Source organism: Aphelocoma coerulescens, chromosome 10 (genome assembly GCF_041296385.1).
Source record: "Aphelocoma coerulescens isolate FSJ_1873_10779 chromosome 10, UR_Acoe_1.0, whole genome shotgun sequence".
Classification (NCBI taxonomy): domain Eukaryota; kingdom Metazoa; phylum Chordata; class Aves; order Passeriformes; family Corvidae; genus Aphelocoma; species Aphelocoma coerulescens.
Window position 1 is genome coordinate 18,955,317 of NC_091024.1, and position 27,523 is coordinate 18,982,839.

The 27,523-nt window shown below is 56.0% G+C and overlaps 1 protein-coding gene and 1 long non-coding RNA gene across 5 annotated transcripts in view; one reads left to right on the forward strand and one right to left on the reverse strand.

Annotated features, from left to right (window-relative positions):
* The window catches only part of LOC138116443 (uncharacterized), a 47,748-nt gene extending 45,925 nt beyond the window's left edge, over positions 1–1,823 (forward strand). For both annotated transcript variants that reach the window (XR_011154148.1, XR_011154147.1), the window contains 2 exons: positions 658–746; positions 1,549–1,823. This is a non-coding gene — a long non-coding RNA (uncharacterized lncRNA). The remainder of the gene's footprint in view (positions 1–657; positions 747–1,548) is intronic.
* An 11-nt stretch (positions 1,824–1,834) lies between these two features.
* The window catches only part of LINGO1 (leucine rich repeat and Ig domain containing 1), a 74,949-nt gene continuing 49,260 nt past the window's right edge, over positions 1,835–27,523 (reverse strand). For 2 of the 3 annotated variants that reach the window (XM_069025780.1, XM_069025781.1), the window contains exon 3: positions 1,835–3,688. In XM_069025780.1, coding sequence (XP_068881881.1) covers positions 1,835–3,676 — 1,842 coding nt within the window. In that variant the 5' untranslated portion in view covers positions 3,677–3,688. Of the gene's footprint in view, positions 3,689–17,806; positions 17,956–27,523 lie in introns of those variants that run through there. The other variant, XM_069025779.1, reaches the window with a different exon arrangement.

Sequence of the window (27,523 nt, forward strand, 5' to 3'; positions counted from 1 at the left end):
ATCAGCAAAAATTCCCTTTCCCCACCAGCACAGATGCTTCACATTGGTTCTTCTAGGTTGGCATGCTGCTCGAGGAAAAGCAAATCCATTCTTTCCCCTGTTGGGGCTAGAGGTTCCTGGCACTTACATTTTATCATCTTGTAGTGACTTTGATCCCTGGAGACTCCTTAGGTGCCTTACAAATTAAGAATGTGAATCTCAGCTCATCTGCCTCAGAGGCTGGGTGGGCCACAGGGGTCAGTGTGGTGCCACCCTCCTGGTGGCAGCTGGGAAGGTTGGGAAGCACCTGCTGATTCAGTAAGGATTGTAAACGCCTTTAGTACTCATACTGCCACCATTTGCGAGGATGTTTTGTTCTTCCAGCCCTGGAAACCCAGTGGCAAATTTAACTCCCACTGCTCCCCTTTTCTTGTGGAGATAAGGTGGGCCTTAAGGTCTCTTTCAACCCAACCCGTTCCATGGTTCTATGAGGCAACACAGACCTTCCAGACTTGATCCAAGTCCCAGAGCTGAGCAAAGGCAGGATGTTGCTGTGACCAGACCCATGGTGATGGGCACACTGGTGCCAGACGAGGGCAGACAGTGTGTCACAGCCTGTGCCTGGTCTCTGCCTCAGCCTATGCTTGTGTTTATAGACCTATGTAATTCTATTTTCAGACAAGGTCTCCTGTGAGCCTGGAAGCTGAATTCCCTTCGATGTGCCTGAGAGTCTGGCTGCCAGTGATCAGGTCCTGAATTACAGGCAGGTGGGGAGCAGTGCTGGAGCTGCTCTAGCTGCAGGGTACCAGTTGCTGGAGGCACCCAAGTGGGTGCTGCCAATGGATGTGCCACATCCCTGCCCATGGGGACAGCTGTGCAGAGCACAGGAGCCAGCCTGTCCCCTATAGGAGAGGAGACACCATGGTACTACTGCAAACGCTGGCAGAAGCAGCATATAAGCAGCAGTAGGATCTCCCCATGTAAGCAGCAGTAGGATCCCCAGCCCTGCCCAGGCAAAGCCCAGCCCCACTGGCTCCCAGCCTGGAGACCACAGGCAGGGCCAGCTGCCACCTGCCCTGCAACGGGGCTCTGCATCCTCCTCCCACACAGAGGGCAGGAAAGCACAGCCCTGCTCCATACTGCTTATGGACAGCAGAGCCATGGCCCTGCTCCGCAGGCTTTGGGGATGGGCAGGGGAACTGACTATAAAACCAGGAAAAATAGTCAGATTCCTTTTGGTGCCATGCAGGGCCCAGACACTGTGAGAGGTGCCTTTGGTGTCAGTGGGAGACTTGCCCTGGCCTGGGGCTGCTCTTGGCAAGGCATCTGGGAAGTGCCTCTGAGGCAAGAAAGCAAGCACTTGCCAGGTACAGAACTGGACAGATCAAGAAGTCAAGATTTTGCATTCCAACTATCTATAGGAAATAGGGTTTTTTTATTAGTTCAAGTTTTCATAAAAATCCATAATTATTGAAATCAAAGTTACAGAAGAAAGTTCGTAACTTTTTTATTGATTTTATTTCTTTTTTCTTTCTTTTCCCCCCCACCCCTTTGTTTTTCCCCTCTCAGAGTTATATCTGACACCGGAGTCCATCAGACAAAGTCCTTACAAACACAGGAGTCCTGAAGACATCGGCTGAATGTTTTCCTGGTATAAAGAAGAAGAGGAGGAGAAGGAGGTGGTGACAGTGCGGGCGCAGTGGGTTTGGACAGGGGCAGAGGGGCACGGTGGAAGGAGAGAGGTCGGTATGTTTGTAGCAATGTTTGTTAATTATTTTTTATTTGTTCATTTGTTCTTTTTTTTTAAAAAAACAAAACAAAACAACACCATTATTATTTGCAAATTGTTGCCTGGTTAAATCATTTTCATATTGAACTTGCGCGGTGCGTCGGCAGAGCTGATGCCCGCGTCAGACTTCCGTGGCACATACTCGATTTCAATATTGTGCTTGGTGTTGCCTTTCCCCCGGCTCCACAGGAAGAGGAGCACCAGACAGAAGAGCACGACGCCCAGGAAGGAGATGAAGCCCATGGTGGTGGCGATGATGAGAGTCTTGATGTCAAAGGGGAAAGGCACGGTGGCGCGCGTGCTGTTGGCATCGCTCTCATTGGGCTGGTTGGAGATGAATGCAAAGGTCTTGTTGGGCTGGTGGGGCCAGTCTGGGGAGTAGCTGCGCACGTGCAGGTGGGCCAGCATGGTGTCGTTGCCACCCGCATTGCTGGCGATGCATAGGTAGGTGCCATTGTCCTGGATCTGGGCGTAGCGCACCTCCAGCGTGCCGTCAGGGAAGACAGTGAGCCGCCCGTTGGTTTTGGTAGAGATGAGGTGCTTCCGGGGAGAGAGCCACATGATGGTGGGTGGTGGGTCCCCATCTGCCCGGCAGACAAAATGCACCGTGTGGCCTTCATCCACAAAGATCTGCTGAGGTTTTCGGTCCCGTATTCGTGCTCGGCGGCAGGTGAAGTAGTTGGGCAGGAGGACATCAGGGAAGTCCTTGAACTCCTTGCCCTGGACAAACTCAGGGGTGGCACAGGTGGGCTGCTGCTTGTTGAAGTTCAACCTCCATCGCCGCCGGAAAACCCAGAGCAGCCGACAGTCGCAGGCTAAGGGGTTGTTGTCGAGGATGAGCGTCTCCAGGTTGCCGACTGAGTGGAAAGCTGACTCCTCCAGGGTGGTCAGCAGGTTCCCTGACACGTTCAGGATGCGCAGGTAATTGAGACCGCGGAAGGCAAAGGGCTCGACCGTGGTGAGCTGCCCTCCCACCAGCTGGATCTCCTGGAGCCTGAGCAGGTCATGGAGCATTGAGCCCTCAATGGTGACGATAGGGTTGTAGGACAGGTTCAGGAACCGGAGGTAAACCAAGTGCCTCACTGACACATACGGGATGGACGTCAGGTTGCAGTGGGTGATGGACAAGGAGGTCAGGTTCAACCCGTAGAGGCAGTTGGATGTCATAGTATCCAGGTAGGGCCAGTGAGAGATTTCGAGGACCTTGAGCCGGTACAGCCTCTTGAATGAGTAATCCCGAATGGTGTTGATGTTCAGATGGCGCAGCCGCAGCACGATCAAGCCATGAAGGTGAGACAGGGCCTCCGTGGGGATGGAGGTCAGGTTGCATTTCTCCAGGGTCAGCTGCTCCAGGCTGTTGAGGCCACTGAACGCCCGGTGGGAGATGTAGACAAGGTCGTTGTCCCCCACCTCCAAAGACTTCAGGTTGTACAAGTCCTGGAACATGTAGTCTAGGAGGATCACAATTTTGTTCTCACTAATGTCTAGCTTGGTAAGGTTACTGAGTCCAGTAAACACCCCCAAGGGGATCAGCTTGAGTCTGTTACTCCTGAGCCCCAGCGTCCTGAGGTTGAAGAGGTTGTTGAAAGCCCCAGGTTCAATGGCACTGATAATATTCTCGTTTAGCTCCAGCTCCTCCAGATGAGGGTAGTTGGCAAATTCATCCTGGTTGAGCGTCTTGATGCGGTTCTTGCCCAAGTCCAGCAGCCTGGTCTCAGTGGGGATCCCCTCTGGCACGACCATGAATCGCTTGCGGTGGCACAGGACGGCCCGCTCCTGGGCAGAGCACTCGCAGCGTGGCGGGCAGCCTGTGGCAGAGCCAGACAGGATGGATCCCAGCATCAGGAGGAGAATCGGCTGCCAGCAGGCCAGGATTGGGCTGCGCATACTCGCCTCCCCAGCTACCATCCTATCTCTCACCTGCAGGTAACAGTGGGAGAGAAAGAGCAAGGGGCACGTGAGCAAACAACGGGCATGGCCAAGGCCAAAGGTTTGGTGTCCTGGCAGAGATGACGGTAAGGCAAAAGGCACCACCAATGCAGAGCAGAAGGTCTAATTTTCCAGCTGAAATCCAGCCCTTTGGCTTCAAGACCCTCTCTCCCCACTCCCCGACTTTCCACTTGATGATTGAACGTGCACAGACTTTTAAGTAGAAGGCCTTGAGGAATCTGTGTCAGACAGCTTCCTCAGCCTCTTAAAAAAATAATTTAATACGAAACGCATCTATCTACATCCTATTTTAAGCTCTTGAAATTATTCCATTCCCTGTAGATGGAGCCTGAATATAAAGGTTGCTTTGCAAACACAGAGGAGCTGAGCATGGGGTGGAGCATCTGGGGGAACCCCACTTGGGGTCAGCAATGCTGACAGCTCAGCGGGAGCCAGCCCCCTCCCTCTGTGCTCCCCCATGCCCCAGCTGCTCTCAGTGTGTCCCCAGGGCCAGTTCCCTGCCTCCCACCATGCCACCCTGCAAAGGCAGACCCAAATCATTCCCCCCAGAAACAGCAACTGGGCAGACACTGCCTACAGAGCAAGCTGTAGCCTCAAGTCAGGTCCAGGGGGGCTCTGGGATAACAGGGGAGGCTGCCTGGTGTCAGCTGGGAAAGACCCAACCTCCTGCTAATGTCCCTGGGGAGGGCTGGGAGATCTTCCTGGGGGCTCATGGTCTGGCTTCTGCCCCAGCCCAGAGCCATCCTGGCCTGGCAGAAGCGGATGCTCCCTGTCACGCTGCCTTTGTTGCATTTATTTCCTTGTTCAAGCTGTTATGAGGAATCAAATCATATCAATACTGCATATTAGATCTTAGGCTACTCCAGCCCGTGTTTATATCTATTGTTATGTTACTCTCTGCACTGCTCCCACTAATGCTATTTATGGCTATCGCCAAACACACCTAATCCATTACTTCCATTGGCTCCGTTTGTATCCATCACCATATATCGTGTCCATTACTGCTCTGGCACTATTTATGGGGCTGGTACACGTTCTGTGCGTTCCTGCCATTGCGTCTGCTCATATTCATTGTTTCATAGAGATATATGACCCAAGGATGATTTTTGTTCCCAAAAAATTATTCAAAATTTCTTTGTAAGATACAAGGATGGGAGATGATGGACTGGCCATAAAAATGTTCACCACCACCATCTTGGAAACCACTAGCCTTGGCACAGCCAGTCATGGGCTGTGAGGGCCTGGAGTGTCCCCACGGGAACCCTCTGCGATTTCCTCCCATTTCACTGGCCTCTTCCACCCCCCTTTCCCTGCTCCCTCTGCAGTGTGGCTGCTCAGTGGGGATCACACTGAACACATCACCCTGAAGTGAAGGGGTGCAGGGATGGGAGCTGGTCCTGCCAAGCTCCCCTGGCAGTGGTGCTAAGCTCCCTCCTGTTGGCCCTGGGCCAGCGTGTCCCAGTCCAGTGGAAACGTTTCCAGTGGGAGTGCCTGGGCCCTGACCAGGCTGCAAGGAGCCATTTGCTGTGTATTTACAATCCATCATCTCCCATGTCATCACCTCCCTGGTGCTGGGCAGATACAAGCGGGGCTGCTGCTACCACTGCAATGCTGCTGGGGTGGGTTGGGGCTGGGGTTGGTGCCCTGGAGCCAGGATGGGCCCCTGGTTGGCACGGCTCAGGTTGCCTATGGATTTGTTCCCCAGACTTGTGCTGCAGCCCTGGCTGGGGCTGGGTTGCCAGTGGGTCCCCCTGCCACCCCTCCCCATGGCCAGGAGGCTCTTGGGTGCTGCTCTTCCACCACATGCTTGTCACTGTGCGGCAGCTCGCCTGCAGCCTTTTTTCTCAGAAACCAATTCCTGCTCCTCACAGCCGTGCTGAGAAAGCCATCAAAGACAGCAAAACACGGCATGCAAAACAAAATAGTCTGAGGGGCTTAATTATAGCAGGACTGAAAACACTCAGCTCATTAAGAGTGCCAGGCACCAGCCTTGTTTATGTGCTGGGCCAAAAGCTCTGCTCTGCCTGCATGTGCTGCTCTGTTCTGGTCCCTGCTGGGCATGGGGAGGGGGCAGAGCCGAATCCTGCAGGCCAACTTCCCCCAGGCTCAATCCTGCCTCTCCACCAGGAGGAAGGGGATTGCACCTCCAACACCTTTGGTCCAGTACTGTCATCCCCACTGCAGCCTCGGTGGAGCCAGAGCTGTGCAGTATCGATGAGTAAAATATCGGCAGAGGCAATAGATGAATGAAGCAGAATCTGTGTGGTGTTACTGACAAGCACAGCCCAGAATTAAAGTCTAGACACACCTCACATGTTATTAGTTCTCAGCTAAATTTAAATCTGTGATAAACACAATCCCTGACAAAAACATCCCTAATCTTAATAGCCAGAGTCACAGAAGAGCTTTGGGAGAAAGACAATAAATAAGCTGGAAAATTCTGAGTTAAGATGAGCTTTAAATCAATTCTGGCTCCCATTTACCTCTGCTTGATTCGGAGAGAAATAGTTGTGCCTCAAGGTGATGTGGATATTAAGAGATGCCCTTCTAAAAACAACAAGAACTATGATTTTTGTGTGAGCTGTGGACCAACGACTCATGCATGGCTTTGCAGCCCCGGCACAACTGCTACCTGCAGGAGGGGCTTTCCACAAAGCCTTCCCAGATTTACTCTGAGGAGGACCCTGAAACATGCCCAAGCACCCTTCCAGGGTGCCAGCCACGGCCCAGCAGGAGCTGCCAGGAGCAGGGGATCGGGCCGTGGCCATGATACACAGCCCAGTCCAGGACAGCCGCAGCCCTTGGCATGAGCATGGCTCTCCTTCCTCACTCACAAAAAAAGAATCTATAAAAAAAGCAGCAGCTGCCAGACTCACTGCCTTTAGGCAATGAGCAAATCCAGTGCAAGCCAAAGCAAAACTCATGCTCAGAGCCATGACAGCCACTGACCCCTGTCCTCACCACCTGCCGCCCAGGGCTGAGGGCTCCAAAGTACAGTCCCTTCCCGCGGGAAGGTCCCGGCCGCAGCCCAAGAGGTGCAGATGGACGCACCGGAGCGCGCTGCCTTGGTGCTAAATACAGCAGGACCTGCCCAGTGTCTCTGCCTGAGCTCAGTGCTTGGAGGAAAGATGCCATTCTGGGCCTGTGCCTGGAAATGCAGCCCAGGGCCAGAGTGGAGCGCTGACGTGCACGGGGTTTGCTCTGTTGTGACAGGCACAGGCTGCCCTGGTGTGGGAGGAACAGCCCCAGGAAAGCCAAACTTGGGTGATGACCCAAAAGGGAGCCCAGGCTCTGCCCCTGAGGGTGCTCCTGACGATGCCCCAAGGGGTGGGGAGCTGCCTGGCCATGCCCACCACTGTTACTGCTGTCTCCTGCTCCCCACCCCAATGAGCAGGGAGCAATCTGCTGCACTGACAGCAAGCGAGCAGGCGGCAAAAATCCCCGAGTCAGCTCTAAGCCCACCTGGCAGCCATAAATTACAGGGCGGGAGACGTTCACCCTTGAACCAGATGCTTCTGAGAGCATCGAGCACCAACAGGCAATTTAGGACAAAGCGAGCCATATCCCAGCAGGGAAGGGTCCCGCAGTGCTCTGGGGGCTCAGTGTCCCCACCCTGTCCCTGCAGGAGCCAACCTGGTGCTCACAGCTCTGCACAGGAGTGAGTTGGACTCCGCAGTGCTGGGCAGCCTCACTGGGCTGCAGTGTGAGTTCACGTATGGGCTCACCCCATCTCTGACCTGATGGCTTCTTACGAAGCCAATGAGACACAGCTCCCTCAGTCCATGCTCCTGTCTCCTCTAAGCTGCTCCAGCTAAATCAAATCTTATTGAACTTGACTACGTTTTAGAGACAAAGACTCCAGGTTTACAAATAAATATTTAACAACCTTTCCTGCTGCTAGAGGAGTTTCTTATCCAGACCCCAGGCTCTGCACTAAGTGTTTCTGTAGCTATCTGCAAAGCAGCAAAACAAAGGGAGCAGCTTTAATTTGCCTAACACGTTTCTGCCCATTTCCTCCTCTCTCATCATTTCCCCTGTGTCCAGTGTGCATTTGTGGGCCCTTTTGCCTTGTCTCTCCCTCCTCTCCACCCTGTCTGCTCCATCCTCCTCCTCTTTTCCCACCCAGTCCCTAGAGTGCAGGCATTGGCAGTAACTGCCCTTCTCCCCCCTGCTCAAGGATGGGCAGCAATTGGGGGGAGCATCAGGCAGAGGAGGTGGTTTCCCTTCTGGAATCACTGTGCTTCACATAGGAAAGAAGAAACCAAAGAGGAAGAGCATAAGAGATCCCTGAGTGCTGCTAGGACTGGCTGGTGGGCATAGACAGGGTGGCACAGCACTGGTCTGGGCAATGGAGACCTGCCACCACACTCTTCTGGACCCTCATTAATGGATGGGCTGCTAACAAAGGGTTGGAGGGCTGTCCTGTGTCCTGGCCCGGCCCCAAATCATCCAGGAGCAGCACAGGAGGGTGAAAGAATGGGGGAGAAACAGGCAGAAGATGAGAAGGACCCCTCAGGGTGGTGGGAGCACACAAGCAAGTTCTGCAAGGCAGTGAACCGTGGCAGGTCAGCCAGAGGAGAGCCCAGCCCCAGCCCTACCAGCCACCAGCTGCCTGGGGTCACCGCTCCCCTCCCACAGGAAGGCACAGCTCTCCAGCTGGGAGCTCTTGCTCAGCCTCCTGGAGTATCTGCTTTCAGCAGCTCCGAGATGGGAGCCTGGAATAGGTGTGATGCAACCTGATCTGCTCTGGCAGCTGCTCTGAAGCTGTAAAAGTGCATGAAGAAGAATTGAAAATGCAAATCCCTTTCCGGCACTGACACAGCCTGCTGGCACCAGATTTTGGCCATGGCTTGCCCATGGGAGTGTCCTGCAAAGGCATTTCCTCATGGAAGTAGGCTCTGCCACCCAAAATGTGGTGTGCCCAGCACCACAGTCAGTCAGGGAAGCACCAAGCAAGATGGCAAGAAGAGCAGAAGAAATAGGGAGATGCCCCAGGGAGGGCATCTAACATGGGCTGAGGGGCTGGAATGCTGGTAAGGGGAGGCTTTGGCCCAGCTGTCTACTGGTTTAACTCTGGGCTGTGGATCTACCTGACCCCATGCAAGCACAGCTACATACAGTGGAGGGACAACCAACGGTGGCCCAGAGCCAACCTGGAGAGTGGTTTTCAGGCTCAGCAGGCGGGTTATTGGAGCAGGGCGATGGGAAGGAGATCCTGGTCATCTCTACAGGATGCTGAAGCTCAGAGCAGTTTTTGCTGAGGCTGTTTCTTGCTGTGATCACATCTGTGCAAGAGCTCCTCTCCCTCCTCATGCCTTTGCTTCTTTGTTTCGAGCATCTTTTCTCTCTTTGGCTGCACATGCCTCAGCACCCCATCAGCAAAGAAAACATCCTAACAAGGGATCAATAAGTAATTGCAAAGGCAGCTGTGGATGTCAGGGGGTGTAAAGCCCTGAGCCAGCACAAGGTGCAGGTGCAGCACAGAGTGGAACTGGGGCTTAGGGCCAGCCATGCTCCCCTACTCATGGGCAGAGGTGGCCAGGACACGGACTGGTCACTGCTGCCACAGCCACTGCCTGAACTGGTGGTTCAGCGCTTCCCACATCAGGTGAGCCAGGAGAAGACTCATTTTTTATTGCTTGTGAGAGCCAAAGAGCAGGGGAGCTGTGTTTGCCAAGGGAACAGCTCCCAAGGGTTGGCTGGAGACTCCTAGGGCTGGGTCAGCAAGAGACAGCTGAAGGCTGGTAGGCACTGGGAAGGACATGGACCAGTTGAATGGGGATCCTCCTCCTTCTTCCTTTATTTCGGCAAATTTCCTTGGGGTTCCTGTCTCTGTGGATATGGGCTGGGTCACCAGGACGTTTTAAGTGTTCACTGAAGGCACCCAGCTCAGCTTAGACTCTGGTCAGTGAGCACTGGGTACAGGAGGTTCCAGTGTAGCATGAGGGTCTCCCTAGATGGTTCTTCTTCCCTGACTGCAGCTGGGAAAGGGGGATGGAAAAACCCCAGGATCTTCTTAGGGCTATGGAAACATTTGTTCTGAAGAGGTGAAAGAAAGTCCAAGGAGTGTGTCTGCTGGGAGAGCTGCCAGGGTCACAGTGACATTGCGAAGGCATCCCCTGCAACGTGCCCATGGCCCAAATGCCTTCTGTGCTTCCTTGAGCTCCCTTGAACCACTCCAAGGAGGAGGGCACAGTGCTGGGGCTGGGGCTGGAGGATGGGCACAGCCCAGGCAGGCAGCCGTCCTTCCCAGCGGCTCCAGTGCTGCCGGGACGGCCCTGTGTGGCTCAGCACACTGCCCCAGTGCTGCTGAATCAGCCAAAGCCCAGCTGCACAGAGCCTGAGCTGGACCCACATGCAGGGCAGGACAGCACCTGACATGGCATAAAAGCGGCTGGAACAAAGTCACCCCAGTGCCAGAGTGCCTCTCCTCCCAGCCAGGAGCAGATGGCATTGCTGTATGGGCTGGCTTTGAGGGCTGGTCTGGTGACAGGGGCTTCCTGCTCCCCCAAACCCAGGCTCCAGCCTGTGCCATGGCCAATGTCCCCGCAGCGAGGACACAGCTCTGCCAGGCTGAGACACTGCTCCTGGCCACCCACAGACCACACCTGGGGGCACCAGGAAAGACAAGCTGCTCCCTCCCATTGCTCCCTGCCTGGAAACACCCAATTCCCTCCAGCTACCAAAAGGCATCTCATGGCTCTACAGCTCCCCAGAGCCCTGCTCAGTGCCCAGAGAAGGGCTGGGGCACCAGCAGCTCCAACAGCAGAAACCCAGGGCTACAGGCAGAGGTGGGGGAACCCCACCAGTGCTTCCTGTCCTCCTTTACCCAGGGCTGTCTCAGCAGGACAGCAAATGCCAAACCAGCCCAACACCCTGGTCCCAAGTGCCATCAGAGAACAGCACTGAGGCTTTGGGATGTGACCCCCTGTCTAATTGTCACCACTCCAGACCGCTGCATCTCTACTGCGTCCCTGCCACTGCTCAAAGGTGGAAACCCCAAATCAAAGTCCCAAAGGCTGGGGAACAGCAGATCCAGGGATCAGTCACATTCCTTACATTTAATTTAAGCTAAGACTGTACTTACACCATCACTTCTGTTCCCAGGCCACATCCCTTGAACACCTACAACCAGCGCAGGATACCAAGAAAAGTACAAGAGCTGCTCCGGAGCATTGCATTTTCCCCTGGAAACCTTTGGGATAGTGGCAAGAGAACTTCAAAGGACATAGGACATAAAGCCATCAGCTATGCTGACCTCAGGGAAACCTGCTGATTTACTCCCTTTAAGGACCAGCCCTGATATTTTTATACTGCTGCCTAAAATAAGTGGCCTCGGAAGCCTCTGGGAGAAGCCAAGTGCAGCCCAGCCCGGCAGAGCTGGCTCTGGGATCACCCACTGGTGGGAGAAGTGGCAAGAGTTGAGGGACTGTGCTGCCAGGGCTCCCATGAGCGCCGGTGGCATCAGTAGAGCTGTCCTTGCTCTGCATCCCACAGGGACACGGGGCAGAGCAGAGTGCCAGGAGCATGGCTGTGCTTCAAGGCACTGTGAGAGATGGAAGCCCCAGTTCTTTCCATCCGCCTCATTTCCCAACTCCTTCCTGCAAGCCAGATCTCTCTTTCTCTCCCCCTCCCAGTTATTATTAAGTTTTGTTCACATAATCACAAATTTGGTGCCGCAGGAATTTCCAGAGAGAGAAATGGAGGAAAAAGGGAGGCAAAGGAAGCATGAGCAATAGCAAATGCAGAGGGAAGATGCCTCTTCCCAGCCTGACTTTCTCTGGGCTGGTTTTACATGTATAATTCCCTTTTCTTTCCCCCTTTCTCACTTGTTTGATTTTTGCATTATTTATGGCTTGTCTTCAGGGCCTGTATTTGCTGTTATTGTTTCATTCAACAATAAAATGGATTAGATAAAAACAAACTGTGCTGAGCCGCGGCTGAGCCCTCCTGTCCTGCATCCAGCTGAACCCACGGAGCTGGGCAGAGCAGGCGAGGGGCTGCCAGCCCTTCCCAGCCCAAATCCTGCAGGAAAGGAGGTGCTGCAGGATGTGGCCTGGACAGGATTTGGGCTGATAGAAATCCTTGGCAGGTATGGGGCTGCGTGAGGCAAAGTCATTTTAATGCCCATGAGAAGGGGTGTCAGCACAGTGGAAGACTCAGCCATGCCATTCCTCATCCTTCTCAGCACATGCTGAGCCTGTGGGCAAGGAAAAAAAAGAGGGACCCACCATGGGGATGGAGTGACTCCCCACTGCCCTCAACAGAAGGCAGCTATGGGGTGGGTTTGCTGTGTCTTGCTTGAGCTGAAAGCAATGCTTTCTGTCCCTTCCTCCTCTCCCAGCACTGTGGATAATGACACAGAGCTTGCGCTCTGGGCTGTACGTGAGAACAAAAGTAATCATGGGGAAATACAGTGCATCGGAATGCAATCGGAAGTGCACGGCCAGGGTTTCCATTTCGCTCCCGCTTCGGTGCCGTTTCCCATTGAAAAGGATAAACAGGCTGAGCACAAATCAGTTTCATGGCAGCACCTAATGGCAGCACAATTCCACATTTCCCAGAGCAAACCATAGCTCAGGCCCAAAGTGGCAGGGAGATACTGGCTCTGTGGGATGGCCCCATGGCACAGCCCCAGACAAGCTCTGGGTGCCCTGGGCCCCCCCTGGGCAGCAGCACTGAGATAGCCTGGTCCACCATGGCACAAGGGGACTGGTGTCCCTTTCCAGCCCTGGGGACACCCATGGGCTGTTGTCTGCCCAATTCCCAGCAGAAAAGAGGTGTCCCTGTGGGTGTCCCTCACATCCCTAAAGTCCTTGGACCCGCAGGGAGACTGTGGAGTGCTGTACCTTGCTCCATGGTACAGCACACAAACCACTGGCCAGCAGAGCAAGCCACCAGGCCAGTGCTCACTGTGATGCCTCCCCAGCTCCTCAGGCTCACATTTTAGGTAGACCAGATGGATCTGGCTCTCTGTGACTATTCCCAATCCAAAGGAGGGGTGGAGAAAGGCTGGGTTTGGGTATGGGAGGGAGAGGTTTGGATGCTGGAGGGTGTGAAGTGCCTCTGGAATGCTCAGGCTTTGCTCACCACCCCCAGGTTGCCTCTGAGGTCTAAATCAGTTGTTTCCCATTTCACACTCGACATCTCAAATCCAAACAAAGAGCTGAAAGAATAGATCACGTCAAAATATTTCTGCTTCTCCCTCCTACGAGAATTCCCCATCAGAGACCAATCCAATTAAGGTGCAGGTTATGAAATTAACCATAATTACCAGAGCGATATTTAATGTTTTGCATGCTGATGAAGAAACAGAATAGAAATGACAAAAAAAAAAAAAAATTGTGGGTCCTACTGATATAACTAAGAGCAATATAGGGTGGGGAGGGGAAGGGCTGCCAGGGAAGTGAGGGCTGTGGGGGGTGGCAGGGGCTGGGCTGCATCAGGAACCCTACAGCCCCAAGGGCAGGGCTGGGTGCTCAGGGGCGCATCCCCCAAGGAGTCATGGCCAGCCTGTCCCCCAGAGCAGAGGTCAGCCCAGTCCGATGGCAACCACAGGTATTCTGCCATTTGAGCATCCCTTGGACAGTGTGGGACCACAGGAATCATGTCCCGGAAGGCACAGCCCAGTCCTGAACCTCCTCATTCTGTCCCTGCTCCCTGTGCAGACCCTCCAGCTCACCCAAGGATTGTCCCCAGCTCAGGACAATGACCCCAGCCCTGAGACAAAGGACATGAGTGCTTCAATGGGCAAAGCCTCTGCCAGGACACTGCTCTGGAGCGCAGGAGAGGAATGCTCATTGAACACACATCCATTGCAGGATACCAAGGCGCTGACTGGCTTGCAGAGACACGTGAATAAAATGATGGAAAAAAACATGCAGGATGGTTAAACAGAACCATTTCTGTGCTTAACCATGAGAATGAGCAAAACAAAGCCAAGCTCCCCAGCCCCTGTAACAGGGACACAGACCTGCTGCCCTGCCTGATCCTTACTCAGGTAGGTGATGCTGTTTGGATGGGGTATGGGCCTGGGAGGGGGGCAAGGGATGGTAGCCAAGATGTTGGTGAGGCCAGAGGGGGGAGTGAGCCACTGGTGGGGAGCCACTCATCGCCCAATACACTCTACACAGCTCATGCAAGCCCAGAGGGGTCCTGTTGGCCACTCCTGATTGCTGCTCCTGAAAGGTGAGAATCACCCAGGATTCAGCCCAGCACAGTGGCTGGGGTCTCTGCTCAAGGCTGGGTGCTCCCCCTGCTGTCCCCCCTTCCAGAGCCAGACTGGTGTGACCTCCTGCCCTCAGGGATGGAGAGAGCCACATACTCCCTGCCCAGGCTGAAGAGGAGATGAGGCTCTTGGTGACATTTATCAGCATTTATTCAATTGCCCAGGTCAAGCTGACAATTAACACTGCTCAGACGCAGCCACCTCTGTTCGACCCAGCTTTCTCCTGACGACAAGGAGACAGAGGCTGCACCAAGCTGCTGACAGTGCCTGGTGGCTGGGGAAGCACTGGGAAGGGGGGGACTCTGGCTGGCATTTATCCCTGTCCCCAAGTAAGCCCCATCCCCAGACACCCCTCTCCCCCCTCTGTATCACATATGTCCTGACACTGCCCAACAGGATACAGGTCCCAACAGCCACCAACACTGGCTGTGAGTAGGGCACGTCCCGAAGCAGGGTCACAGGGTATTGGGACACACAGCAGAGGCACAGAGATCTCTCTCCCTGCTGCCATTCCCTGCCAAAAGCTCCCATTTTTACTCCCCTGGATGGAAAGAAAGTGGAAAAAATTGACTTAAGAAGAATACTGAGGTCATGGCCTTCCATTTCTTTCTCTCTTTGTTTTTCCTGGGTTATTTGATTTGAGTTGAGCATTTGGAGCCCTTTTGCCTCTCATCCCAGCCTTTCCTGCTACCTGACAAGCTCTTCTGGCTCTTTTCCCACCAAAAGCCATTTCTATTCATGGTAGGATGAACCCTGCTCGAGGTTCAGCAAAGAACAGAGGAGAGCTGCTGACTCAGTGCATTGGGTGTGTTGGAGAGACCAAACACCCACCCTAGCCAAGCTGTGAGTTGTGTTTTCAACCTGGATGGTCAAAGAGATGTGCCCATGGCCAACTCGGCCTCCAAGGGACAGGGTCCCACCAAAGAGCAGCACCCAGTAGTCATCCAGCATACCTCATCAAGCTCCAACAGGTTGTGTTGTGTTTTATAACTCAACAACTGTAATTACACTATAATTGTGGTGTTACTGTAAAATGATTTATCAACCCCTGAATTAAAACCTCAAGTTGGAGGATTTTATACTTGTCACTTACATGGAGCAGCACCAACTTCAGCAGTGCTACCATGGCTATGTGAAGCAGGACACTAAAGGAACCAGAAGTCCTTCAGTGATGCTGTTAACCTTCCAGGAAACAGTGGTAATTAGAGGTATCACACAGTAATTATATTACAAGTGTAGAGTAACTGCAGCACAGTATGGTGTTACAGTAGTATAGCCATTTGTTTAGTAATTAATCCGTCCATAAGAAGGCCTGGAAAACCTGACGCTTGCCCGGGAGCTGTAAAATCAGCTCCACTGTCTCCTCCAGTCACCTCTTGCCCATCCCATGAGACCCAGTGAGAGCTGGGGCTGCCTGAGCACTGGTGTGGGCAGGTGCTATGGGGAAACCTCTCTATGGGAAGACATGTTAGCCCAGGGGCACATTTCTCTCTTGGCCTTGCTCATCATCTGAGAGCTCCAGAGGCCCCCTCTCCTCCATGGCATTCAGCAGCCAAGCCAATGGGATCCAGGAAGGAGCAAGGAGCAGCAGGTGAGAAGGCACAGCTAAACCAGACACCTCCTCCTACTGTGCCCCAGCCCACTCTGCTGGATAGGCGGAGGGCTGAGTGGGGCTTTTGCACTGGGAGAGGGAGCTGCCCCTCTGCTCCTGGCACAGGCACAGCTGTTCTGGTCATCTGCCTTTGCAAGAGGTCCAGGGGAGGGACAAAGCGTGCTCTTGGAACCAGGGGAACAGGCAGGGAAGAAGCAGGGGGAAGAAAGGTTTGGACAGCAATGCTGGCTGGGATAGCTGGTGTTGGGGTGGGGAAGGGCTGGAATAGGTGCTGTGGGGTGGGGACAGGCTGAGATAGCAGCTGTAAGGTAGGAATGGACTAGGATAGCCGTCATGGAGTGGGGATGGGCTGGGACAGCTGCTGTGGGGTGGGAATAGGCTAGGATAGCTGCCTTTGGGGTGGGGATGGGCTGGGCCAGCTGCTGTGAGGTAGGGATGGGCTGGGATAGCTGCTGTGGGGTGGGAATAGGCTAGGATAGCTGCCTTTGGGTGGGGATGGGCTGGGCTGTACAGTCCATGCAGCCCCTGTGCTGGAGGAGATGGCTGGAGGCACAGCACACTGCTGCTCCACAGCCATCTCCAGCATGCATGAAGGTCAGGTCAGGGCTGCTGCAAGGTGCAGAGCAGTGAGGAGAGGGTTAAGGCTGGCAGGAGGGCTCGGATGGGGCTGTGGAAGGGATATCATTGCAGAGCCACAGTCGGGCTCTGGGAGGTGGTGCAGAGAAAGGGGAGATGGAGGGAGAAGGAGATCCATACAGTGGGACTCTTCCTGGGAATGCCTGAACTTCCCCCCGCGAGTCGAGAGCCCGGAGAGCAGCAGGGCTGTCACACCGATCCCCTGCTGCCGGCCAGCGGCGACAGTCGCTTGCTGGAAAGGGCGTTTGCTGGGAAGGATCGCGGATGGCGACTGCTGGGGCGGCAGCTGGGGCAGGGACAGGCAGGGAGAGGCAGCAGAGCCTCGGCAATGCCAACCAGCCCGAGCAGACCCGATCCCACCAGTGCCCACGCTCACCCGCTGTCCCTCCCTCCTCGTGCAAATCACTTTCGCGGCACCAACACTCCCATTCCTTCTCGGAGGTGGCATCTCCAGCACCTGGATCGAGTCGTGCTAACCCTTCACTCGGGCTATTTATACATCCAAGGCACAAAATGAAAAATCCAATAACCTACACGCAGCAACGGAGAGCAACAAGCACCGGCACCGCCCGGGAAGGCTCCCAGAGCCCTTCTGCCAAGCAGGCTCCTGGGCATCCTCACAATCCCCACTGCCCCGTGGAGCTCCTTTAACATTAACCACTTCTTTTTTCTGCCAGACACAAACCGAGGGCAGAGCCCGCACCGGCAGCCTGACCCTGCCTAGCATCTCCAGTTCTCTGGCTTGGCTCCTGGCTCCGGGGCTGAGCCCAGGCAGAGGGACCCGTCAGTGCCCCCAGAGCCCTCCCGGAGCCTGAAGAATCATCCCACTCGGCATTAACTCCCCACATCCCCGACTCACCTACCTCCAGGCTGGGGGGGCTGGTGACAGAGAGGTGAACCCCTGCCCTGAAAAGTGCCCCTTCCCCATGACTCCTGCTTCCAGTCTGATCGCTCAGGGCTGGAGAGCTCTCCCTGCCCATCTTTAACCCTTAGTGCCTCTGCCTTGGGGATGGGCAGAGGGACAATTCCTCCTGTTAAGTTAACCCTTGATGGGCAGGAGCTGGGCACAGCCAGCTTGAGGCTGATCCCTGCTCCCCTGCCAGTCCCGGAGGGTAGCCCTGTCCAGACTATCCGTACCCTACCTGAACAAGGCATCTGCTCCAGCCGGCCAATTCACCCGGGAATTACCGGGAGAGGAGGAGGATACTCCCCATCAGGATACAGCCTCAGTCCCGCCGAGCCCCAGCCCCCTCGCTGGCACCCCGGCCCCGCACCCTGGCCCCGCCTGGCTCGTAGCTCCCGCAGGGGCTGCGCCGAGGCTGCAGGAACGGTGCGGGGGTGCGGGGAGGAGATGGGCAGAGGGGAGCGCCCGGGCAGAGCGGGGCGGGGAGGCGGCAGCATCCGCACCGGCGGGGCTGGAGGGCGGCAGCTCCCGGAGCACACGGCTCCCCCGCACCCCCGGGGCAAGCACCAAGTTCCCAGCTCCGCGCCCTCCGCACCGGCGCGGGTCCGGCCCCAGGGCATCCCCGCGGCGCCGTCCCGGGGCAACGGAGCCCCCCCGCGCTGGTCCCGCCAGCCCCGGTGCCCCGCTTCTGTTCCCCGTCCCGCTTACCCGCATCTCATCCTCGCCGGCGATCTCCTTCGGTCAGAAATGGCATCTCCCCCGGCCCCCCCGCCAAACCTCCACCTGCAGTAGCGCAGCTCCCCCTCTCCGCAGCGACAGCACGAGCGGCGGCGGCGCTCCCGGGGCCGGGCCGCCCCCCAGTCCCGTGCCCGGGGGAGGGAGGGCCGGGCCGGGCCGGGCACGGGGCCCGCCGGGGCCGCCCTAGGGCCGCACGGCCGGCGGCTCCCTGCCCTCCGCGCCCGGGCGGCCGGCGGCGCTTCGGGGCGGCGGCATCGCCCCCGCGGGCGGGCGGGCGGCTGGCTCAGCCCGGGCTCCGCACGCCCGCTCCGCCGGCCGGGTCTGCCGCGGCGGGGCCGGGCTGGGCGCCGCCGGCCCCCGCCTCCCCTCCGGGAGGAGCCGGCGGCGGGCGCGGGGCGGTGCGCGGAGCGGCGGGCACGGCAGCGGCGGCCGGTCCCTCCTCCCGCCGCCGCCCCCGCTCCGCGCGGGGGGTGCGGGTCCCCGGGGCTGCGAGCGTGGGGAACGGGGATGGCTCCCCCGCGAACCGGGGCCTTTCGGTGGATGGGGGCCCCCGCAGCCCCCGCCCCGCCGCCGCCGCTGGAGCAGCCTCGCTGCCCGCAGAGGACGGACCAGCTCTGCCCGTCACCGTCGCGTCGGTGCCCAGCCCTGTCCGCGTCCGCCGAGGGACGATGCCGGGCTACCCTGGGGATTCCGGAGCGTCCGTCCTACAGCAGCTACCTCAGCACAGCGTTTTGCTCCTCTTTACACTGTCCCCCCCCCCCCCACCCCGGCACATAAGAGGGAAAGGGCTACAAGCGGTGAGGCTATGCCTCTGGACAGGTCGGGGACCTGGTGATCCCCAAGGCCCCCTCGGAGGCTCCGGCGCATGCTGAGCTGGTGGCCTTTCATTCAGGACTAAGTGCACGACTTCCCGAGCACTGTCCATCACTTCACCCCTTCCATAATGGACACTCTTCATCGAGCAGCATTAGATTTGCCCAGTGCTGGCTCTCGCAGCTGAGGCCGATTTCTCCAGCAGTAATGGACACAAACTTTGCTTGTAATGTGGACCTTCCCTTGCTGCTTCCTCTCGGCTGGGCTCTCCTGGGGTGCTTCTTCCTGCTCTGTCCTGCTTTTACCCAGCTGTCCCTTGCTGCCGGCTAAAGCGGACCCAGGGCAAGGGGCACCAGGGCCCTCTGCAGAAGCCCGGACTGGGGCCACAAGTCCCTTCATTGGGTCCCATGAGCCTTCCCTTGAACGGCTCTTTCGGCAAATGGGAGCTTTTGAGCTGGCCCCAGGCCTCTCCTGTGCGATGGCCTCCCCCCAGCCTGCCATGGAGCACAGGAGAGGCCATCCCAAGCTCATGTCCCTGCAGTCCCCTGCTACGAGCAAGTCCCGGGCAGCTCGAGCCACTCCTGGCACTCAAGCAGAGGCTGCTGCCTCCCTGGAGCCCCGTTATCCTCCTGCTTGGCAAAGTCGAGCTTCTGAGAAGAGTGGGAATAAACAAAGGGTGGGCACGGTGAACTCGCCAGCTGAGGGCTGAATCACTCCAGCTCTCTGCTCCCACTCCTGCCCACTCCTCGGCTCCCACAGGCACAGACCCTGGCTCGGCTGGGAGAGTGGGTACCCGTCAGGTGTGTATCCCTGCGAGGGCCTGGGCACAGGATCCTCGTGGCAAGAAACACAGTGGGGTGACAACGCGTATGTGCCTGCACGAGCTCTCCTCCTGCCATCAAGGAAACTCAGCCTGGCCCCTCTCAGTGGTCCTCAGACCTTTACTCAGTGCGGATCGATGCCTCTTATTGTTAGGTCTATGGCAGCAATGCCATCGATGCTAATAGCACTTCACAAACACAGATAAAGCCGGCAATGCAGCCAGAAAAAAACAGAGGACAAAAGACAGGCTAAAAGCTCTTGAATACCGTTTCGAATTCTCCCACACCCCCGTTAAAGCCCCTCTAAAGTGCAGGGCACCGCATATTCAATAGTAACACTCGGGAATAATTCCTGGCATTGTGGGTGTGTGAGGGGGGAAATTTCACCTCAGCCGTTCCACAAAGACACGGCAAGTACGCCATGCACGCAGCACTGGTGGCGTGTGAGAGTGATGCTATGCACTGCCTGGAAGCAGGGGGCCTTCCAAGACCGTCTTTCCCACCTCGGCTCTGACGGCCATCCCTACCCTGGGAGAGAGGCAAGTGGCAGAGGATGGGGGAGTGGGCGTGCAGGAGCAGGTATGAGCTTTTGGGCATCCGTGCACACCCTGCCTTTTGTGTACCCTCAGTGTGTGATTCCATTCCCTGCAAGTGTCCAAGACCAGCTTAGATGAGGCCCTGAGCAACCTGGTCTAAGTGGAAGGTGTCCCTGCTCACGGCAGGAGTTTGGAACTAAAGGATCTTTGAGATCTCTTCCAATGCAAACCATTCTGTGGCTCCATGATTTTGGACCTGGGTGGAGGGACCAGGGGTGTCAGGAGAGGTGAGGGCAGCATGGGTGCCCCCAGGCATGACAGCGGGGCACAGCCCTGGGTTGCTCTGACAGCTACACTGTGCATTTTGGACAGCAGTAGGGAGAGGTGATGGGAAGGATGGAGAGTGCAGAGAGAAAAAAACATCACCTAAAAGCTGCTTTCTCAGCTAGAGCACCAAGGCCCTTGCCCACAGTGCGAGGGTGTAAGAGGAGCCAGTACAACCAACCTGCCCAAGGAGCAGCACTGCCATTTGGGCTTTTCCCTCTTTTAACTCTCACCCCACCTCATGGGCAACACTTCCTCACCCCAACAGTCTCAAGGACACTTTGGACAAAGGCAGATTCTGGCAGCAATGAACCCTGCTGATGTCTGCCAGAGGAACTGCATTGGCCCCTGCTTGGAAGCCCCAAAGGCTCCCATGTTTCTGCAGTTACTGATCTGTCATGACTGGTGAGCTTACTGCTAATGTCCCTGAGGTGCTGCAGCATGGGTGACAGTGTGCAGGGGACAGTCAGAAGCACACAGCCAAACCTCATTGGAAGTACCATCCCCTCCTGTCCCCGCTAACAGCCTGTAGCTATGTGCAGCTGACAGCTTTGCAGCAAACATGCCTTTTTTCCCTCTCCCATCACCTTTACTGGCCTCCCCCATGCTGTAGAGACCAACTCCAGCTGTTGTGGGTCAACCCTGCTCAACTGAGTCAACCTCCTTTTTGCAGCATGGAGTGACCCAAAGTGCCCCAGCCCTCCAGGTGCCACTATCCTGTGCTGACCTCTGTGCAGCCCCGGGACGCTGCAGAGCAGCTCAGCTCACAGCGTTGAACATGTTCCTCTTTAAAACCTGCAGGGAATGGCAAGAACATTTGGGTGTCCATCTGTGGGGGCTCGTCCCTCAGACAGATGCTCCAGCTCTTTGCCACTGCCATCCTCAGATGATAACGGGCTGTGGCAGATGGTTCCCTTCTGTTGGCAGGAGGCAGGAGTTTATCCCTGCTCTCAGCTCCCTCCAGGAGAGGCAGCACCTGCACACTGCATAAGGGACCTGGGCAGTGGGGAACGGAGCTGCCCCTCAAGGGAGAGACTTGGGACATTCTCGTCTCCTTTGGATGCAGTGCACGTGTCCAGGAATCCCACAATTGGTCTAGGAAGGGCCGAGCTGGCAGGAGGGAGGTGGATTTTAATTACTCCCATTATTATTATCATTCCTTTTTTTTCAGATTTTCACACTTTCCTCGTAACAAGCTGAGCTGAGAAAATCCATGCAAATGCCAGGCAGAGATAAGATGTACCACACCTTGAAGTACTGCCAGCACTGGCTCTGGGAACGCCAGATCGGCTGCCTGCCCCTCCAGCCTCCTCCCTTTGGCAGCAGGGACAGGGGGAGGGTCTGTGCCGGCTCTGCCCCTGCACATCCGGAGAGGAGGGTACCTCGCACGTACCCTGGGCTCGACCAGCAACCAGTTCCTTGATCCTGCCCAGTCCTAACCAGTCCCTGGAGAAGGTACCATAAACTCCTGGCTGCTTAGGACAGGGAGGGGAAGGCCACCCTGATGTCTCGTGCATGCCTTGCACAACACATGGACACAGACGTCCCCTGCCCTCCTCAGCACTGCTGGCAGCAGGATCTGTTCCTGAGGAACCCTTGTTCCTGAGAATGGCTGTTCCACCGGGCTCCTGCAGATGCAGTCAGGGAGAAACGTGCTCCCAGATCACGTTCTCTCTTGGAGGTGGTGACATTTCAGGGTGTGTGGGGGGAGTGGGACGAAGAGGCAAGGCAGGATATTCCTGCTCCCCCTTCCCCACGGCCATCTGGATGTGTGCTGATGCCTCCTCACAGCAGGCTGAGTCAGTCCAGTGGCTTCTCATTATCAGCTGGAGGGAAGCCAAATTCTGCATTGTATGGCTGCTCCTCAGTGGAACTGAGGATCCTTATCAAGTATTATCATAATGCTTTCTGTACTGTCTTGTATTGCTCCCTGCTCTGGTCAGCTTATTGATTTGGAGCAGAATGATCCAAAACTTCTTCAACCAGCAGCCATTCACTTGGGACAGCAGTGGCAGGAGCCATAGAACGTCACCCTGGACATGGGCTGGGGCCGTGAGGCCATGGAAGGGATCCCTCCACGGTTCCCCACCACAGCCTCGCCTGCTGGAGGCTGCAGGCACGTGGCTGGACCCATCTCCAGCTCTCTGTCCAACTGAAATGGAGGTGAGAGGTAGGAGATGCTGTGCTCATGCCTTGCACATCTCAAATCATGACATGACCTCCATGAAGCTCTGGAGAACAGGGATAAAGAGCAGAGAAAAAGCCTTTCTGTAGCCCCTCTCAAGCAAGTGCTACTGAAGATTGGGATAAGCTGCTGGCACACAGAGTCTGCTCCAGCTGAGCTCCCCCACATCTCTGCCAGGGCACTGTCACCAGCCCAACCCATTTGAATTGTGGGTGTGGAAATCAGGCCTTTCTATGCAGCGCTCTGGAACAGAGAGAGGCCACATGTCCTCATGTCAGCCTGAGTCAAGCACTGATAGCTTGACTGCTCTGTCAAGCAGCCCAAACACGCGGTGTGAAGGGCTGAGGGAAAAGGCTCCATTAAGTTCTTAAGCTCATTGACACATATATAGAAGGTATTAATAATATCAAGCACCTCGGTGCCTATTGTAGCCCACGTTCAGGAGATCAAAGATAATTTCTGGGACAAGGAATTTATGACAGTGACAGCTTTTAACAGCTTGGTGTAAGAATAGGAGCTGCACAACAGGACAAAGAGCAATGATTAAAGAATTTGGCACAAAGGAGAGAGGGCTTGGAGAGAACTGAGAGTATGGAGGACAGGAGAGTCCTGTCAATTGCTCACACTGAAAAAGCAAAGGCTGTGCTGGGCATGGAGGACAGGAAGGTGATGTGGGAGCCATCCTGCTGGGGCTGACTCACAAATGCTTGCCAACTAAGAGAAAGGGGTCAGGGTGCCTGGAGGGGATGAAATGGGCTCCTCACCTTAATGTTTAAAAGAAGCTTGGTCCCTTCCTGGTGTGGCAGGCCAAGATGGGCATGGCTCAGCTGGGGCTGCAGCCATACCGGCAAGCAGCATGGGGAGAGGCGATGCTGGGGAGCAGGGGAGGGAGCTGAGCTGCACTGCTGGGCACGGGCCAGGGAGCAAACACATCAGTCAGGGAAGGGGGGGGAGGTCTGGCATGGGGCAGGGTAAGGAGGGAGCTCTGCTCCCTGAAGGCCAGAGCTGGAGAAGCAGAAGTAGCAAACCCAGCACCAGGACACTCTCAGGGTGTAATTATTACTAATATCCTCAGTGTTCCTTTGCACACATACGTGCTCCCCTAATGTACACTGCACATGTAAACAGCCTCCTAGTGACATTTGCATGCCCAATTACATCTGCATATAATTGATTTACATGCACAGTTGGAGGGCATTTAAAACACTGGAGCCTGCTTTGCACTTTCCCACGGCCACCTCCCTGAACCCACGCCAGAGGAAAAGCACTTCATGCTGGGGCCAAACCCCATTCCAGCCCCACAGAGCTGGCACCATTGGGTGTCCCTCCCTGCGGTGTTGTGCCACGTGCCAAGCAGGATCGGCTCACACCCATGCCCTTTCCTGCATCTCCATCATCTGCAGCGACCCCAAACCCAACCCCAAACCCAGCCATAGCGTTTGCTGTTTGCTCAGCTCCTGTTATAAGTGACTGGCACCATTCCAAAAAGGATTAAAAGCAGGGAGTGAGAAACATAAAAGCTCATGTAATTATGTGCAAAAAAGCCCCTTAATAATTTATAGAGGGAGAGGGTAAATATCTTCGTGTGTTATTCAAGTGTAGCTCATTGTCCCGTCTGGCTAATACCCAGCGTACACGCATCACAGGCTTTATCCGGGAGGCTGTTTTGCCTTTAATACCTTTCATAAATTATTGAATTTATAAAGAGGAAAGCAGGTGTCATGTCACTCCTATAAACAGCTCGTTAGTTAAAGCTAACGAAGTTGGGGAGCAACAGTTTCCTCCTGCCTTGTCTACCTCCCACCTCGCTGTCTGTGCTGTCACCTGTGATGCAGCACAGACTCTGAGCTGGGGCAGGGGAGTAGCATTTGCCTAAAAAAAAGTCTGGCAGCAGATAGATGGCCTGTGGCACCCCTACCCTCTAGCTTTCTGAGCCCTGCTTGTACCCTCATGGAGGTGTGAGGATGCACGTATGGAGAGGATCATTTCTTCCATTCCCAGCTTGCCTGCTGCAGAATCATCACCTCCCTGTCACCCGTGGTCTTCTGGGTGTAGCAATGGACCATCAGCTCCTGGGGGTACCTGAGGATGCTCTGGGCACTCTGCTCCTGGCAGGAGGGCTACATGAGGGTGAACTTGAGGGCAGGACATGGCAGAAGGCAGAGATCTCTATGGCAGGAGGGCTGAGCACAGACCTGTCTCTGCCAGGGGCGTCCTCACCCCAAAACCCACGCCTGTCCCATTTCCAGCAGCCCAGGGTTAGGATGAGCAGCCCAAGAGCTGCAACTGAGTGCAGGGGATGTGTTTTCAGGCTGGCTTGGGGAAGCACAGCATCTCCCTGGTTTCTGCTGAATGAGGAAGGGTGTTAGAAGGCCGCCTCTAAAAACAGCAGAGGTGTGACTGAGTCAGCAGCACGTGTCTGTGCGAGGGAGTCAGTCCAAGCTCAGGAAAACCAGCGTGTGAGCACAGCCACACAGCCCCCGCTGGGCAGCTGGGCCCCCCCAGGCTGTGCCCTCCACCCCTGCACTGCGGGACGGAGCTGCTCAGGCAGCAGCTGCTTCGGAGGCTCTGCTTTTGCTTTCACACCCAGGAGAGAGTCAGTGAATCCCCACATGCAGCTTCTCCAAATAGAATATATATGCATTAAAGAACAGCCACAGAAAGGGGAGCCATCAGAAGTATTTTAGACAGTTTCGAGCGAGTGCCAAATCTGGGTGAATAAGCTGAACGCAAAGGACCCACGCGGAAAACGCTGCTGGCAGTGCCAGCATCACGACGGGCACAGCACGGAGACGGGGACACACAGAGCAACCCAAGCTGTGACTGCCAGCAGTGAGGCACGTCCGAGCCACATGATGAATGCTGGCCCCCTAAGAACACCCAGTAGGGCCTTGCGGGCATGAGGAGAGGCAACTCAAACTATTGATAATCAATTAACTCCTTCAATTACAGCAGCCTAATGAGGTAGCGCCAAGTCAGCTCTAATGAACATCAGTTTAATAGAGGCAGTTCCTCAGGCGCTGGTTTTTGACTCAATCTTTACAAGGTAGGGAACACTACAAAAGTATCAAGCAATTAATGTCACTAAATGAACATCCGCTCCCGGCTCTCTGCAGAGGCCACAGCTCATGGGGGGCTGTTGTAGCATGGGGTGTCCCTGACCGCTGGAGAGGTCCTGCCTGTGCCCAGCTGGTCCCCAGCACTGGGATGGGCTGGGAGGCTGCTCTGCTGGCAGCACGGAGCTCGTTTACCTTGGCACGGAGCACACGGTTCCTGGGGATGCTGCCGGATGCGTTAGTTGCTGTAAGATGAAGCGAATGTCACCAGGCCCAGCTCCCCCCTAAAGGCAGCTATTTCTTCGGTTTATTTGGTGACGACAGCGTAAGTGACAAAACAAATGTCACTGCCCGCTGGCCCCAGTGCCTCCCGGGAAACTTGCCGGGTCCCATGTAGTGCAGGGAGGGAAGGGGGGAGTGGAGGAGGGATGCAAAGCACCATCCCTAACACGTGCCTGTCACAGGGGCTGTGCCAGCCCCCCACTGCACCACGGCTTGCAAGGAGGGCCTGGGGAAGCCCCTGCCCAGCATGACACTGCCAAGCAGCAGCTGGGCTGGGGATCCCCAGGAAAGCCAGGATCCCGGAGGTGCCATCCGTTTGGAAGCACAGTGCTGCACTGACTGTGTTGGGGAGGGATTTACATACTAAGGAGCCTTCAGTGGAGTAAAGACAACCTGACATCTATTTTGGGTCTCAAAGCCAAAGGCTGCATTTCGAATCCGCTAATCAGGTGAGAATACAGCAAACCTGTGCAGAGCAGAGCTGGGAAGGAGTGGGAGCCTCTGGCTCCTGGCAGCATTCCCCACTCCACAGCAAGGGCCCCATGGCAATGGCCCCCAGCACCCCATCAGCACCCAACAAACTGGGCTGCCAGGGGAAGGGACCCCTCGCTCTCCTGAGGGCTGAACCCCAAACTCCTCCTGCACTGGGTCTGTACAGAGGGGCCCTTTCAGCATCTAAACCTCCATGGCGAGGGACTGCCAGGACCCTGCCTTCACCCAAGGCTGTCCAGAGCTGAACTGAGCTGCTGGAGGGGCACTGGTGGCCCAGCCCCACTCCCCACAGATGGAGCAGATGGAGGGCACAGGCTGGCTCCCTGAGCCCAGGTGTGTGGTGCAGGGGCTGCCTGTGCCTCCGGATGCCGTGGCAGATGGAGGTGGATGTGAACTGCCTGTGCTGCCTGCTGGGACCACACAGGGGCTTGGCCACAGCCTCCCTTCCCTGCTGATGGGCTTGGGAGCAGGCTGGGGGCACGGTGGATGGCTGGAAGGGCTCAAATGACAGGAGCAGCACAGATCAGGTAATTCACCCATGTGGACGTGTCTGTGAAAGATTCTGGGTCTGAACACTGTTCCCAGGGGGGCAATGTATGGGTAGATAACATTTGGTCCAGCTTGAGGAGGGTAAAGGGAGAAGACATTCCTGCTCTCTCTGCCATTCCTGGGTAGAGCTGGGCCACATTTCCATGGGAAGAAGGACCCAGGAGACCCAGGATCACTGGTGCTGGTCAGGATAAGCCAGAAAGGAAGTGCAAGGCAGAGGACTGGAGGAACAAAGAGAGACACAGGGACGGGTAACAGCCCTGCATGCCTGGTAGACCCACACAAAAACCTGAATCTGGGCATCTCCAGTTCCCATGAGCAACTTATCTGAGACCAGTGTAGCCAGCAACAGCCCCCAGCTCTTACCAGTCCAACAGCACTGACTGCAGATGCCAACCTTGAGTGTATTGAACCCTGTGCCTACAAGGATCTGCACAGATCCCCCTGGCCCTGTCCAGCCTCTGGAGGAGCAGGGGGTGCTGGTCCCTTCCAGTCCTCCCAGTGCCCATTCACCCTGCAGTGTGGAGGGGACATAGGGCACTGGCTATGGCTGGCCTCCCCCAGACCACTTTGTCACCATTCTTAAGAGCCAGAAAAGCTGCTGAGAGTGTCTCGGGAGTGTGAAACAC